Source organism: Stigmatopora argus, chromosome 21 (genome assembly GCF_051989625.1).
Source record: "Stigmatopora argus isolate UIUO_Sarg chromosome 21, RoL_Sarg_1.0, whole genome shotgun sequence".
Lineage (NCBI taxonomy): Eukaryota > Metazoa > Chordata > Actinopteri > Syngnathiformes > Syngnathidae > Stigmatopora > Stigmatopora argus.
This window is the reverse complement of record NC_135407.1, coordinates 5,081,437-5,094,447: the sequence shown is the minus strand read 5'-3', so window position 1 is coordinate 5,094,447 and position 13,011 is coordinate 5,081,437. Positions and strand designations below refer to the sequence as shown.

Genomic DNA, 13,011 nt, shown 5'->3' with positions numbered 1-13,011 from the left:
AAGCAATAAAAATGACCATTTGTATTCACTCATTCGTCTGTGTTTCAATGATTGTGTTTCTGCTTAAGTCAAAGGTAAGTTTATGCATCTTATTTCCTCTTATTTTGTGGTTGTAACAAAAAAAAGTCATTGTCTCACGTGTGTCAATAAAATAGGTCAAAGGTCCCTTATTGTTAGGCAGCTAATTTGGAATAACTCTCGAATGACAATAGCTATAATATTTGTCCGTACAAAGAAAAATTACCCGTTATTGAAAAAATACATTTCATTGGGTTGAATTCAGGTTGAGCACATCAACAGATTATGTTTCTGATTATTTTGTTGACCTCGTGGCAAAATGCCAAGAACTGTTTTGTAACAGTAAATTGCATCTTAAACCTAAGCAGCATTCCAAAGTGTCAAATCACATTTATCAAAGTATTCTCTTGCATACTTCACTTATTTTGTAGTTGTTTTCCCAGTAACCGTGGTCGCGGAAATCAAATGTTTTCCTCAAATGTCATGCTTTTCTTTCATTTTGTGTACAAAACAATCTGTTGACATTTTTGTGAACAAAAGCATAATTGTTTGAAAAGTCAAGCTCTTTTATTGTGATAGTAAAACAAGCGACACAGCAAAACTCCATACAAATGCTGTGGTTACTCCAAATGAGATGATTCACTTATTGCTGATTTTTTTTCTTTCTTTTAGGGCGAGGAGACAAGAGACTAATATCGCAACGTAAGTCGACTCATTTTAAAACATTACAAGTAACATATCAAGTCATCAGAAAATAAATGATAATAAATAGTACTGTTCTGGCTTGGCAAAAACAAATAGACAAATAGAGCAGCTATTGCCGTAAACATTGCCTCAAATTCCAACGGACAAGTGCATGAGAGGAAAGTGGAAGAGTGGAAGAGCACTCTTCCATTTTGGATCTCGGTACCTTTTCGACTTTAGCTTGGACGTGTACCGAGAAAGAAAACAATTTTAAAAAAGTAGAATGTACGTCATGGGTCCAGTTCAGTTGGCTACAGCAAGTTTACTTCTCGTTCGAGGTCACGCGTTCATGCTTCTTTTCACAAATGTTGCATTTTGATTGTTAGTCCAGTGGATTTGTTCCCGCAAACCTAATGCCCAATTTAGCATCGTCACCGCCATTGACGGCGATTGGCGTCCACTCCATTTTGACAGGCATCCGCTCTCCCTGTCCAAATGGATTGGACGCCCATCGCCATCAAAGGCACTGAAACATAACCATGAATCAGACGTCTATCACCGACAATAGCATTGAAAAATAATCATTTCAAAACTAATAAACTCGACGTCTATCACCGTCACTCAGTAGTATGATACAAAACAAGTGCAAGTCTAAAAATAAAAAGCCTGGAATGCAATGTCAGTTGATCAGTTGACATAAAAAAGACAAACGAATCATTTAAAAAAAAGTCTTAACACTTAACATAAATAGTAAATTAACCCAAAGTCATAAAGCACAGCATTTGAGAGTGAATTGGAAAAAAGGCGTATCTCAAATTGGCCACAAGAGGGCGTTCAAAGTCTTAGAAAGTTTAGACAAAATACCAATAGAAATACACGCACACATAAATTAGAGTGGTACTGACTTGGTAGAAGACTTGGATCAGTGCTACTACTTCAGACCTAGAACCGCAATCCACAATACTGTACTGGCCATTTCAGTCCCAAAGTCTTTTTTTCAATCACTTACTACGATCTGTGTTTTGCGATCCATAGTAACGTGGAATTGAGTCCAACTGATTGTCTTTCTTTTGTCTCACTGCCAGGGTTCACCAAGTGGCATCTTGACGTGAACCGTCATCTCCACCGAATGGTCGGGTGGGCGTTCTCTCCGGTAAGTTACTGTCTTCTCGTTGGTTGTGGGGATGTAGGATAATTCCTGAGATGAAATCAGTTCAATTAGCAAGATCAAAAGTTATCTTGCCATGTTGAGTTGGAATTGTGAGGTGTGAATTGATTCAAATATCATTTGGAATATAATACTGCATATAGGAAATAATAGTTAACATTGGAAATTTAATCTCAAATGTGAGATTGAATTATTTTATATTAATTCATGCAAATGATCACTGCCAGGCCTCCCAGTCCAAATGGAATGGACGTCTATTTCTGTCTAGGACAGGCCAAGAGTTAACATTATAATTTATAAATGAATGTTAGCAAGGTGAGTGTTTATTCATAAGACATTTGAATGAATCGAAAGCAAATTGGGCGTCTTTGTGTGGCAGCAGTAAATTGCAACGCTCAAAATCCAATCCGCCATTTTATCCCAATCCAATCCCTAGAAATATTCCCTTAAGTGATACTTTTAGGAATTCTACTTGTAGTCACAAAGAGAACCGCAGTAAGTCAAAGCTCCACTCTAAAACAGCTCCGTCACCCTCCCCCGGCATTTTCTCACCACTTCCATAAATCAAAAGCACTTGCATATCCCAACACTGTGTTTACTAAAGTTGGGAGGCGAGCGGAAATGTAAAACACAGATGGAAATTTGCTGGCCCGGCTGGCTCACTCGTGCAAACGCAAACAGTGACGGGAACATGATCTTTAGCAAAAATGTCACTTGTCCACCGCTGAGCTTACCTTGCCGGTGCAGTTATATTCTCTGTCTTTGTGGGCCTCTCTTGGCGACCATCCTCTTTTCTGCAAAAGAAGCCTGGACACGGCCACCACCGCCAACCCGCACAGAACCGTCAGGGCGCATACGCTAAGGAAGGTTCCGACCGCTCGACCTCTGCTGGCGCACTCTGCAAACACACGCAAAAGGCGTAAATACCAAATTTTTTCATAGTTTTGCCTAGGCCTGAAATTTAGACTCGGGCCATTTGCTTCGTTTGCTCCACACAAAAAGGTTCAGCGGGCCAGATATAGGCCCCGGGGCCATAAGGTTGACACCTCGACTTTAGTGTTATGGGGTAAAATCAAGAGTTTGGGCAACAATGTACGTTGTGTTTTTTAGATTATGGCTATCAAAGTACATTTTAATATGTTTGCAGATGCCTTTTAGCCTGTGGTTGAAGAGATAAATAAGAAGAATATGAAATATGTTCATTTGCAAAGCCTTATGCCTCCCAGCTCAAAACAAAGAGCCCAAAGACATTGGGGAAGAAGGTTGCCACGGAAACCTGGCTCCCGCGACACCCGGGAGGAGTCGGCGTCGGCACAGTGTCCCGTCGGGTGAAGGGGACGAGGGCAGATGAAGGGGGAGGGAAATGCACAATGAGCGGTTTTGTTCCAAAACCCCAGCGGGCAGGAACTGTAACACTCGGATGTGCGACGTGTGTGAAAGTGTAAACCTCAACATGTGTGTTTCAAATTGCCAGTGCGAAAGGTGAAAATGGAAAATGCAGCTGCAAAAGTGACAGCGGCAGACTGGCTGACTCAAATGCGGCAGAATGCAGTGGCCGTGCGTACCTGCTCGGGTGCTGATGTGAAGACGCTTCCGTCCAAATTCGGAGCTCATTTCAAACCAGTAGCGGCAGTTGTCGCTTCCCATGTACATGCATTGAATCCGCTCTCCCCCTGCGTGGGAGAAAGACCAACAACATTTGGGGAAATTCTTTACTCAAAAATGGTCTAAAAATCTCAATTTAATAAGATTTTTTATTTTTTTAATGTCAATCTAACTGTGTTTTGAAACATATTTTTTACAGTTTTTTTTTATATTTACAGGTTGTCCAGCTCCTTGTGCCCTGCGATTGGTCGGCCCCCAATTCTTGTGCCAATTGTTGGCTGGGACAAGCGCCAGCACCCCCATGACCCTTGTGAAGATAAACGGTAAGGAAAATAAATCGACATTTACATCATATTTATAGTAAAATAGTTTCGTGCCATTTTTAAAAATGTAAACCCCACACTAGTAACGTGTTTTATTATAACGCCGATTAATCGCCGATCAACGTAATCGCTTGCGGCAACCGTCATTTCAAACAAAAAGCGCTTTACCCGACTTGTCGCCGCCGTCGTAAACCACGTCCGTATCGCAAGTTCGGTTGCAGCGTCCCGCCTCTTGTTGTTTCAACCCGTGGGACATATGACAATCCACGCACTTCCTGTAAAACGACGTGCTCATCAACAAATGTCCATTTTGCAAAGCAAAAACAAAGCGCGTACCAGTTTGACGCGCAGGAACTTTGACACGCCGGACATCGCTCGCAGAAGTCTCCGGAGTACCTGTGATCGTCACAGGCGCATCGGCCGCACTCGCACACGCCCCGCCCGCCGCACAGCAAACCGTCCGGCGACCGACAGGTGGCCGTGGACACGGGACAAGCACAGCTCTCGCCCGTCCACTGTTCATCACATACACAGTCCCCCAAGACGCACAGGCCACGTCCTGGGAAAACAAACAGGAGATTCGTTTTTGTGACATAACTCATCCGGGATTCACAGTTCACGTAGAATTGCGTCTTTCCAACGAACGACGGCGATAAAAAAAGGAAAAAAAAGCTCACCCCCGCACAGTAGTCCGCCCTCGTACGAACAGGAGAAGTCATCGCTCTCGCAGTATTTCCCGTAGACGCTGCCAAGTCGACTCCGCTCGCACACGCACCTCCCGCATTCGCACGCTCCCCGACCGCTGCAGTCCAAGTCCGAGCCTTCCGCTCGACAATCCCAGTCCGATTGATTGACGAGTCCCCGAAGCGGTCCCCGGCCGTCGCCGTCCGTCATCCCCTCGCACGGCGACCGCTCCGTCTCGCCGCATCGTCCCGTCGACTCGCAACCGCACCGACATTTGGCGTGGATTCTCACGGTGGCGGATTCGTTGTAGCCCACCGGGCGAACCGTCGCTCGGATGTCTTCATCCGATCCGTTTTCGGGGCAGGAACGCAGGCCCAAGGTGATGTTGAAGTAGACCTACGTTGGGTTGGAAAGCAAACTCGGAATCGTTCCAATTTGTCGGGGTTTTAGGCTTGCGTCAATAGCAAGATTAAAGAAAACGGTGACCTTCCCAGATTGTAGTTTACACTTTATTTTGTCAATGCCAGCCAATGAATTCATTAGCATATAAAAGTGTAGACCTTTTTTTTTATTTCGCCATTTTGATAAGCTTTGGGTACTTTCCATCATTTAGTTTATTCAGAAAAAGCACTGAGGCGTGATTCAGTGGGAGGAGAGGCAACTCATGAGGAGATTAGGGAGTGAAAAGAAAGCAAGAGGACAGAACAAAGTCTTTGCTATGCGCTACTCTGAATGGAACTCCATTTTTCCATATTACAGGGGTGTGTGTCAAAATACCGCAATCCTATTGATGTGTCAAAAAGTCACTCGTCTCACAAAGAAATACTATTTGCATAATCCAATCAGAATAAAAAGAGAATGAGTGAATTCTTCTTATAGTTTATTCATAAATATTTTCGAAATATCATATCGAACATTTATTGACAATATAATTTAAGCTTCAACTCTGACAGCATTATTTTCATCGCTTTATCTCCGAGCACTCAAAGAGTTATTAAATCGTCTCATTTAATCTGCTGAATTTGAAATATTTTCCTAATCTCTTATAACATAAGAATACCAACGACGGCGTAAAAACTATATTATAACGATATTTTGGGCTTACGGTCTGGTTGGGCTGCACCCCTGAGCAACTCTGTCCTTTGGCCGTGGTGCCTTCAGGACACACGGGTAACACGGACGTCCAGTACCTGGCGACCGCCTCGTCGTCCACCGACACCGACAATGTCACGTCGGTCAGCAAGCTCTGTTAAAAACAAACCAAAAAAAAATGACAATGTGGGAGCAAATTGTCTTCAAAATTCACTCATTTTTCTCTCTATGGGTAAAAGAAGGTGGGAGTGAAAATAGAATCTTTGTGTTCCCTACATAGTCGGCCGGGACACCTAAATTGGGGGAAGGAATGGGCAGGGAGGGGGGTTTGTGATGGCGATTACAATAACCGCTAGTGTTCAAATTCAGCCGCCTGCCTGCGTGCGGCCAGATCTCTGGATTCGAACGAATCTGGAATGAAACAATTGGAGCGCTGTGCCGCGTGTGAGATTACCAACCCGACTGCAATGAACAAACCGCTAGTCACACACTAACACGTAATATACACAGGCATTTGTTGCTTTTAATATTCAAAATGTTTGTTTCCTTTTTTTTAGGGCAGAAATGGAGTGTGTAGTACCTTATACGAGTCCACCACCAGATCGATGAGGTTCGGAGACTGGAAGAACTCGATTTTCCCAAGGTAGGAACCAGGTAGTAAGCCCACTAACTCCTACAGGTAGAAAAGGAAATTGCGCTAGTGCCAAGTCTCCTCAAGGCTATGTTGACATATTTGTACATGGTTACTTTTTCCATGAGCGCTTTGTCGTGCCACTTTGGAAAGTCTTATGTGAGTTGTTTTTATGATGCAAGGGACACATGAACAGTCTGTTGATTGCTCCAAAAGGCCTTCATGACGCCATTGCCGCCCCGCGCTGCGCTGCGCACCCCCCAGTCAGCGCTGAGCACTTTGCACTCATTAGCGTGCTTTTTAAGTGATTCAATTGTACATTGACGTGTAACATGGCTTCTTTATTTGGGGGGTTTCATTGGCAAAAAGGGGGCTAACTTTGGCTAACTTGTTTGGAAATGGAAATACACCACCAAAGGTTATCCTTAACTTGAGCTATGATTATTGTTTGTTTGTTTTTTGTTTTGTTTTTTTCAATTTGAAGGCTGTAAAGCAAATGTTTTACTTTATTTTTGGGGAACTACACATTTTCTCCAAAATAATAACTGTTAGGTATCATTTCAAATTTAGCAATGGATACCCCTTCTTGTTTTGGGTGAATATTTAGCCCTACTAAATTTTAATGTTAGTACATATGGATCTTGTTGTTAAAAAAATGCAATAACTTTTTATTATTATTATTATTGTTTTACCTCGTACCACCGGTACTGCTGTTTCTCCACAGCAAAAATGGAGTAAATATAGTTTTCCAGCAGCTTTTCAGACAACTGCCCCAGACTTGGATGATCCTGCAGTTGGAAATCAAGACAATAAAAGGGACTTCATTCCGGAATCCTTTGCCTTTGTCTACGGCGCACTCACCATTTTGGTGCTGCCAGTGTAGATGTTGTTTTCCAGGTGGCACAGACCGTCGTGAGGAACCACGATTCCCGCCAAGCGGCTGTCCAGGGCCAGGTGAGAAGGCTGGTCGGTCATCAGGAGCAACAGACGTTTGGCCTCGGGACGCCAACCCACGGCCCCCTAAAGATCAGGGGAGACGCAGCTCAGCGGAAATAGCATCCACATTCTTTGCCTCTGGCCTGGCTGTGTTCTCATCGCTGTTATGTTGACTTGTTTGCAGAATCACGCTAAAACTACTTGGCCAATTTCCGTTCAACTCTGGAGTTTTCGGGAATCGGGAATTTGAAGTGGAGTCACTTGAAGGTTGGTGAGTTTTTTTTGTTTGTTTGCCTCTACAAGGTTTGAAATAGGAATGTTTTGTTGACCTTTTTTAATTTCATGTGCTCAATTCCACTGAATGTATTTATGTATTATTGGACTATGAGTCGCACCTGAGTACAAAAAATACTACACAATGAAGAGACAAATATACTATATAAGTTACACTGGAGTGAGTATAAATCGCATTTTAGGGAGTGCAATTTTTTTATTTGATCAGAAACCAACAACAAACACATTAAACTAAACTAAAATGGAGAATATCCAGCTAAATAATCTTGTTGTGTTTTCAGGAAATTTCAAAACCAAACCAAACTTAATACTTATATGCCAAATGGCTGCCAGTCTCTCCCAGTCCAAATGTATTGAACCCCAATGGCCATCCAACTTCCATCAATGGGAGTTAGTAATTGCGCTGGAATCTGCGTTAGATCGCGCCAGCGGAATCCCAAATCGTGACGCCCTACCACAATGGCAGAAGCTCATAGCTCAACCACAGGGGGGCTGTGAGTCATGTCATGCAGGGGGGCCCTGAGTAAGCCACTAGACTGCAGGGAAAGCCCACGACACTTATGCCTCCACAAATAGACTCTCCATTATGTCATGCCTATCTTATTAGTTTGCCGGCGTTCCTTAAATATACACACAGACCCCCTTTTCTCCCACAGTCTATGACACAGACATAAACAGGGGGGGTTGTTACTACTGGGAGAACTTTTTTTAGGGTTTTTTTTCCCCAAGAGCCAAACGAACTCAGAGTCTGATGTTTGAAATTGGAGTAAGTTAGCACATGTGTTATGTTATGTACTTACATTTTCCACATCAGTCTTTATGTTGTGTTGCTGACAAGCAGGCAAAAAAAAATGAATGAGCAAATAGACACCTCTTTAAAAATATACTATACGTGTACGTCTTAATTCATTCGCCGCCATTGACCGCAATAGACGTCATATCTGAAATATCATGCCTTTAAAAAATAGGTTCAGTTATTTAGGTTTTTTTTTACTATATGTATTACAGTAGTATATATGGGTATTTACCCTAGGTTGTTATATAAAATGCCTTCTGTATATTGTTAATCTAATGAGTATTCTCTTTTTTAATCTCACCTAAAAATACTTCATAGTTATATTTTTGATAATATATTCATGATTTAATACATCTGATTATCCATTTTTTAAAACTTCCCTAATATTAGGTATGTTCATTTAAAGTCATTCTTTATTATTGTATTAATTAGAGATCATAAATGGATAAATCTCCCTAATATCAATGGCTACCATTGACAGCGATAGACGTCCAATCCATTTTCCGCTGGGACTCACACACCTGACACACCGTTGCCTGCAGCATGGCGTCCAAGCCCCCCTCCGGCGTATCCATGTTCCCCGAAATCCGCTGGCGTTTGATCACGCGTGTGAACTCGCTCATGTTTCCAGTCATGCTCAAAACATGGTGGAAGCCGTGGGCGGGCCGGCAGCGGATCTCGTAGTCGCTGAGGGGAAGAGAAAAAAAGATTCCAACACAAGCGCGTACCGATTGGAACATTGACATTCAAAAGTTTCTCAGTCTCCCACCCACAGCGGCTTATCGGCGGAACAATGGCGCACTATAAAAATGCAAAGTCACTCTGAGTCATACGGGAAATTAAAGAGCCACTTTTCAGACTTGCTGTCCTCCTATAATATATATTTGCAATTAAGTTAATGGAAAGATGAAACCAGAGAGGAATGTCCAATCTTCTGACAGCGTTCCTTATCCTAAAAAAAAACTCTTATCAAAGCACTTGAACTCTCAACACTTGTTCTCATGCTTCCCACAATCTTCAAAAGCAGATGTCAGCCATCTTGGAGATATATCCATCATACCTATTAATATCTCAGAGCAGATGTAGAGCTGACGTCTCAGGCTCGTGACCTGAATCATCTTTTAGTCACGCTGCCCCCACTGCGCCATTTTTTCCCCACGCTGGCCATCTCTAACTTTAACTCATTTGGCGTCCAATTCGTTTGTACTCGGAAGGACTGGCAGCGGGTGTACTTAAAAGCTCAAATTTCAAATGAAAAATACCTTTTTCTACGGAAAAAAAAAATCCTTTTAAATTGCATTCTCACCTCAGAAACATTCACTCCCCCAAAGTTCTAGTCCAATCAACAGGTGATGTTCCGTACCTGCATGGGTTGTTGATCTTTGTAGGATGCACGTTGATGTAAGGAGATACGGGCTTGTCCACAAAGGAACCAAAACCGAGCCACAGATCCGAAGCATACTCCGCCATGCGCAGTGACAAAGCCACGCCCATCGTCTTGAGCTGCAAATCAGGTAAGTCCCTTTGCATCTTTTTTTCACATACATATAATCTTCTTAAAAACGTCATTTGTTCACTCACATGATCGAGGTTTTCCTGCATGGATGCGGAAACGTCCACCAAGTAGTAAAGATCCACCGGATAGCGCGGTAGCTGCTTTACGGCCACGACGAAGCTAGCCTCGGAACCTGACACCACCGGCATCAAAACAGTTCAATTGATGAGAAATCTTTTTTCGGTGTAGCTTCGGCTTACCTGGCGTTAGCGTGACGGTAATGTCTCTCGGGTTCACTTGCGTGCCCCCCACATCGGCGTCGACTTCTACTTTTACGCCCGATTCTGTGAACTCGGGTCCGCAGCCACTTCTGAGCAGGTTGGTTTGGAGGTCGCAGCGGTGTCGAGCGCCAGACCCATCCAGAAAATCCTCAAGTCAAAATTAGAATTCAGAGAATGAGGAAAACACTTTGTGAGCGGAATTGCCCAACAAAGAAATATGTCACACTTTGTAGCTTTGGAACGGATTAGTGGCCTTTGCTCCTTAGGCGCCACACAAAAAAAAATGGACCAACAGGAGCTTTTTTCTATTATACCGCTATTCATACTTTGTTAAGAATTTTCTTTAATACTTTCACGCAGCTAATGATGCCAGAAAAGGTCCAATTTCCCAGCACCCGAAGCTTGTAAACACGCTTGCGCTGACTGTCTAGTCTGCCGCGCGTCGTTGTGTTAGTTCCCAAACATGCTTCTGTCTGGTGTTTTTTTTTTTTCACTTCTTCAAGGCTGGGCAGAAAAGGCTTTTAAAAAAAAGGAACTCCCAAGCAGACGCACGGCGTGGCAGCCATGACTAGACTAAACATATGGCTGAAATGTGGCTTTGCCACTGCTGATGCTATGTGAGAAAGAATAGAAATGGAATGGAAACATTCGCCGATCCACACAGGGCCAGCATGAAACATCATGTTCACATGTGTGGATGGGGCAAAAGTGGACAGGCCAGTCATGCGAGGAATGTCAGCGGAGAGCCACTCGGAAGAAGGGCTGCCTCGAATTATTTCGACAAGTCCATTCATCCTTTATTATTTCCCAACGAGTCGGGCGATTGGTTCAGATCTCTCGTCTTACATTGTAGTGCCCAGGAAAATATAGTTGGCTATATCATTAATTCACCCTAAAAAGTAAATATTTCCTTTTGATCTGTTATAAAGATAAGCATCTGCCTTCATTGCAGACTACAGAAATCCGAAAAAATCGACAGTTTTTCCGGTTTTAAATATGAAAAATATTTTTTCACAAATAAACCGCTATTTTGGAAAAATTAAAATGCCGAAATGCATTGATTTGTTTCCTCTTTTAATAAAAAAAAAATAGAATCCTCGAACGTAAATACAATTTGAACGATAAATAGGCTTTTAATACATTGGCAAAAGAATATTTACCAGTACAGCATTCGTAAGGATTTCGGTTGAGGATTAGTGGATCGTTGGTAGACCTCAATTTCAAAGCATTTTTTTGATGGTTGACATACCTCTTTGAAGCACCAGGAACACTGCGGTCCACGTCGGAGACACTCTTGGCAAGAAGTAATCGCAACCGAAGAACACCAGTTGTCGCCTGTCATGGGAAAAAAAAGAGAATTTGCATAATAAGTGGGAGCTTTTGTATCACATTTTGATGATGAAAGCCTTGCTGTTTTTCATCTCAGGCGACCTACTTTGGCATGTGTCAGACTGTGGGAAATGCACTGGAGTCTGGAAACAGGTGCTTGTCCAACAGGGCTCATTACATGAGTCAATCATCGCATATTATGTCCACTCGCGCATTAAAGGAGCCGGTAACGTGAGCGCTTCAGCTAGCAAGCGCGATTTATGCAGTCGTAATATTTCTCGGTTGACTGAAGGTAGCGTTAATGATTCATTGCAGTGATGTTGCTGCTGAGATCACATTTTTTTAAGAGGGGGATGTCGGTTCTTGGGGGGGTCTGGCAGTGAATGACCATGAATGTTTTTGATGTGAGAGTCTATTCATAAAAATACATACAGATCAAACTTTTATCTCAATGTCCAAATTGCGTTTACAATAATGTTACGGCAATTGACGGCGATAGACGTCCATTCCATTTGACCTAGATGAGGTGGCAGTGATTGGATTAAACGTCTATCGCCGTCAATTGCGGCAATTTTTGGGAGTGATTTATTTGTGAATCAAATGTCGTCAAGCATGAGAAATACAGTTCAAGCTTTATTCTCTTAATGCGGTAGATGGAGAAAGTGGAGACAGAATGTAGGTTATTGGCGATAATGAGCTTCTAATTGGACTTTAATGATGTTCCACTCACCCAGATGGGAGGTCCCAGCGCAGAGAGCCGCTACGAGCAGGAGACACAGAGGGACGCTGCCATATGTCAATGGCCAGGAAGTCATATTATCCACGCCGGGTGGGGGAAGCAGTCCGAGCGGAGAGACTCACTGCCTGCGGCTCGGAGAGCTCGGAGAGCTCGGAGAGCTCGGAGAGCGGGGACCGCGCGTCCGCCGCCTGGCCAACAAAAGCCGGGAATGGCGCAGCCAGCCGCGGGGCATTGTTCCTCGGCCAAGAACCTTCTAATCCCGGGGAGGTATTCACATCCTCCGGTCCCAATCAGCTTAGAGGCGTGAACCAGCGACGGCGCTGGGAGGGCAGGTAAGGGAAGTGATTCGGCGCGGCTACGATAAACCTCCACGTCAACCCCCTCTCCATCCATCCACGCAGTTGGTCGCCATCGAGCCGGGGCTTGCGGTCCTCTCGCGGCCGACCCCGAGCGCCGGCGTGCTGAATGAACACGCTGCACGGGGAGCGAACTGACACAGGTAGGCGGTGCCATGGCAACCGGAGAGAGAGACGGAGAGAGAGAGAGAGAGAAAGAAAAAGGAGGGGGAAGTGAACACCAGTACGGGTTTCTCGGTGATGACGTCACTGTGCAACATTTACTCCAAAGGTAAAGGCTAAAGTTTTATTTATTTTTAATTTGGAAATGTAAGAACCTTGTGTGTTATGTCACAGTATTTATGCAAAACGTTTAATGTGCCTTTTTTATTTGCTTAGTTTTTCTTACCATAAATAGTTCAAACTAAAATACACAGGATTGTAATCATAACATTCGAAACCTCTTAATTACTTCTGGCTTTATTTTACATTACAGAAGTTTAAATACATGACATCACGTGCATGATGACTAAAGGACAGCCAAGCCTTCCCATTTGAAATACATTGAATTTAAATACTATGAGAGAATAAAACTATACTT

At 43.4% G+C, this 13,011-nt stretch overlaps 2 protein-coding genes across 5 annotated transcripts in view; one reads left to right on the top strand and one right to left on the bottom strand.

Annotated features, from left to right (window-relative positions):
* The window catches only part of cdca7b (cell division cycle associated 7b), a 31,355-nt gene that overhangs the window by 15,133 nt on the left and 3,211 nt on the right, over nt 1–13,011 (top strand). For 2 of the 4 annotated variants that reach the window (XR_013297744.1, XR_013297742.1), the window contains exons 17-25: nt 691–720; nt 1,788–1,855; nt 3,694–3,798; nt 6,132–6,217; nt 7,103–7,159; nt 7,326–7,412; nt 9,620–9,745; nt 12,071–12,407; nt 12,477–12,702. The gene's annotated coding sequence lies outside the window, so the exon portion shown is untranslated. Of the gene's footprint in view, nt 1–690; nt 721–1,787; nt 1,856–3,017; nt 3,090–3,693; nt 3,799–6,131; nt 6,218–7,083; nt 7,160–7,325; nt 7,413–9,619; nt 9,746–12,070; nt 12,408–12,476; nt 12,703–13,011 lie in introns of those variants that run through there. The other 2 variants (XR_013297743.1, XR_013297745.1) reach the window with 2 other exon arrangements.
* Nucleotides 564–12,590, bottom strand: itgb8 (integrin, beta 8). Its single transcript, XM_077590179.1, has 16 exons — nt 12,067–12,590; nt 11,257–11,342; nt 9,987–10,155; nt 9,813–9,919; nt 9,595–9,734; nt 8,753–8,918; nt 7,067–7,225; nt 6,898–6,993; nt 6,155–6,247; nt 5,588–5,728; nt 4,476–4,878; nt 4,135–4,357; nt 3,967–4,073; nt 3,436–3,543; nt 2,605–2,768; nt 564–1,900 (listed from the first exon to the last, which is right to left on the bottom strand). The coding sequence occupies exons 1-16, from the start codon at nt 12,149–12,151 to the stop codon at nt 1,778–1,780; spliced, it is 2,370 nt and encodes a 789-aa protein (XP_077446305.1). The 5' UTR covers nt 12,152–12,590; the 3' UTR covers nt 564–1,777.

What these genes read in the sequence shown, in the direction of transcription:
- itgb8 (XM_077590179.1), bottom strand. Translation starts at nt 12,151, where the DNA reads ATGACTTCCTGGCCATTGACATATGGCAGCGTCCCTCTGTGTCTCCTG. An exon ending in ACACTGGCAGCACCAAAATG is followed by an intron (nt 6,994 to 7,066) that starts GTGAGTGCGCCG and finishes TTCCAACTGCAG; the next exon opens with GATCATCCAAGTCTGGGGCA. An exon ending in GGGTGCAGCCCAACCAGACC is followed by an intron (nt 4,879 to 5,587) that starts GTAAGCCCAAAA and finishes AACCCAACGTAG; the next exon opens with GTCTACTTCAACATCACCTT.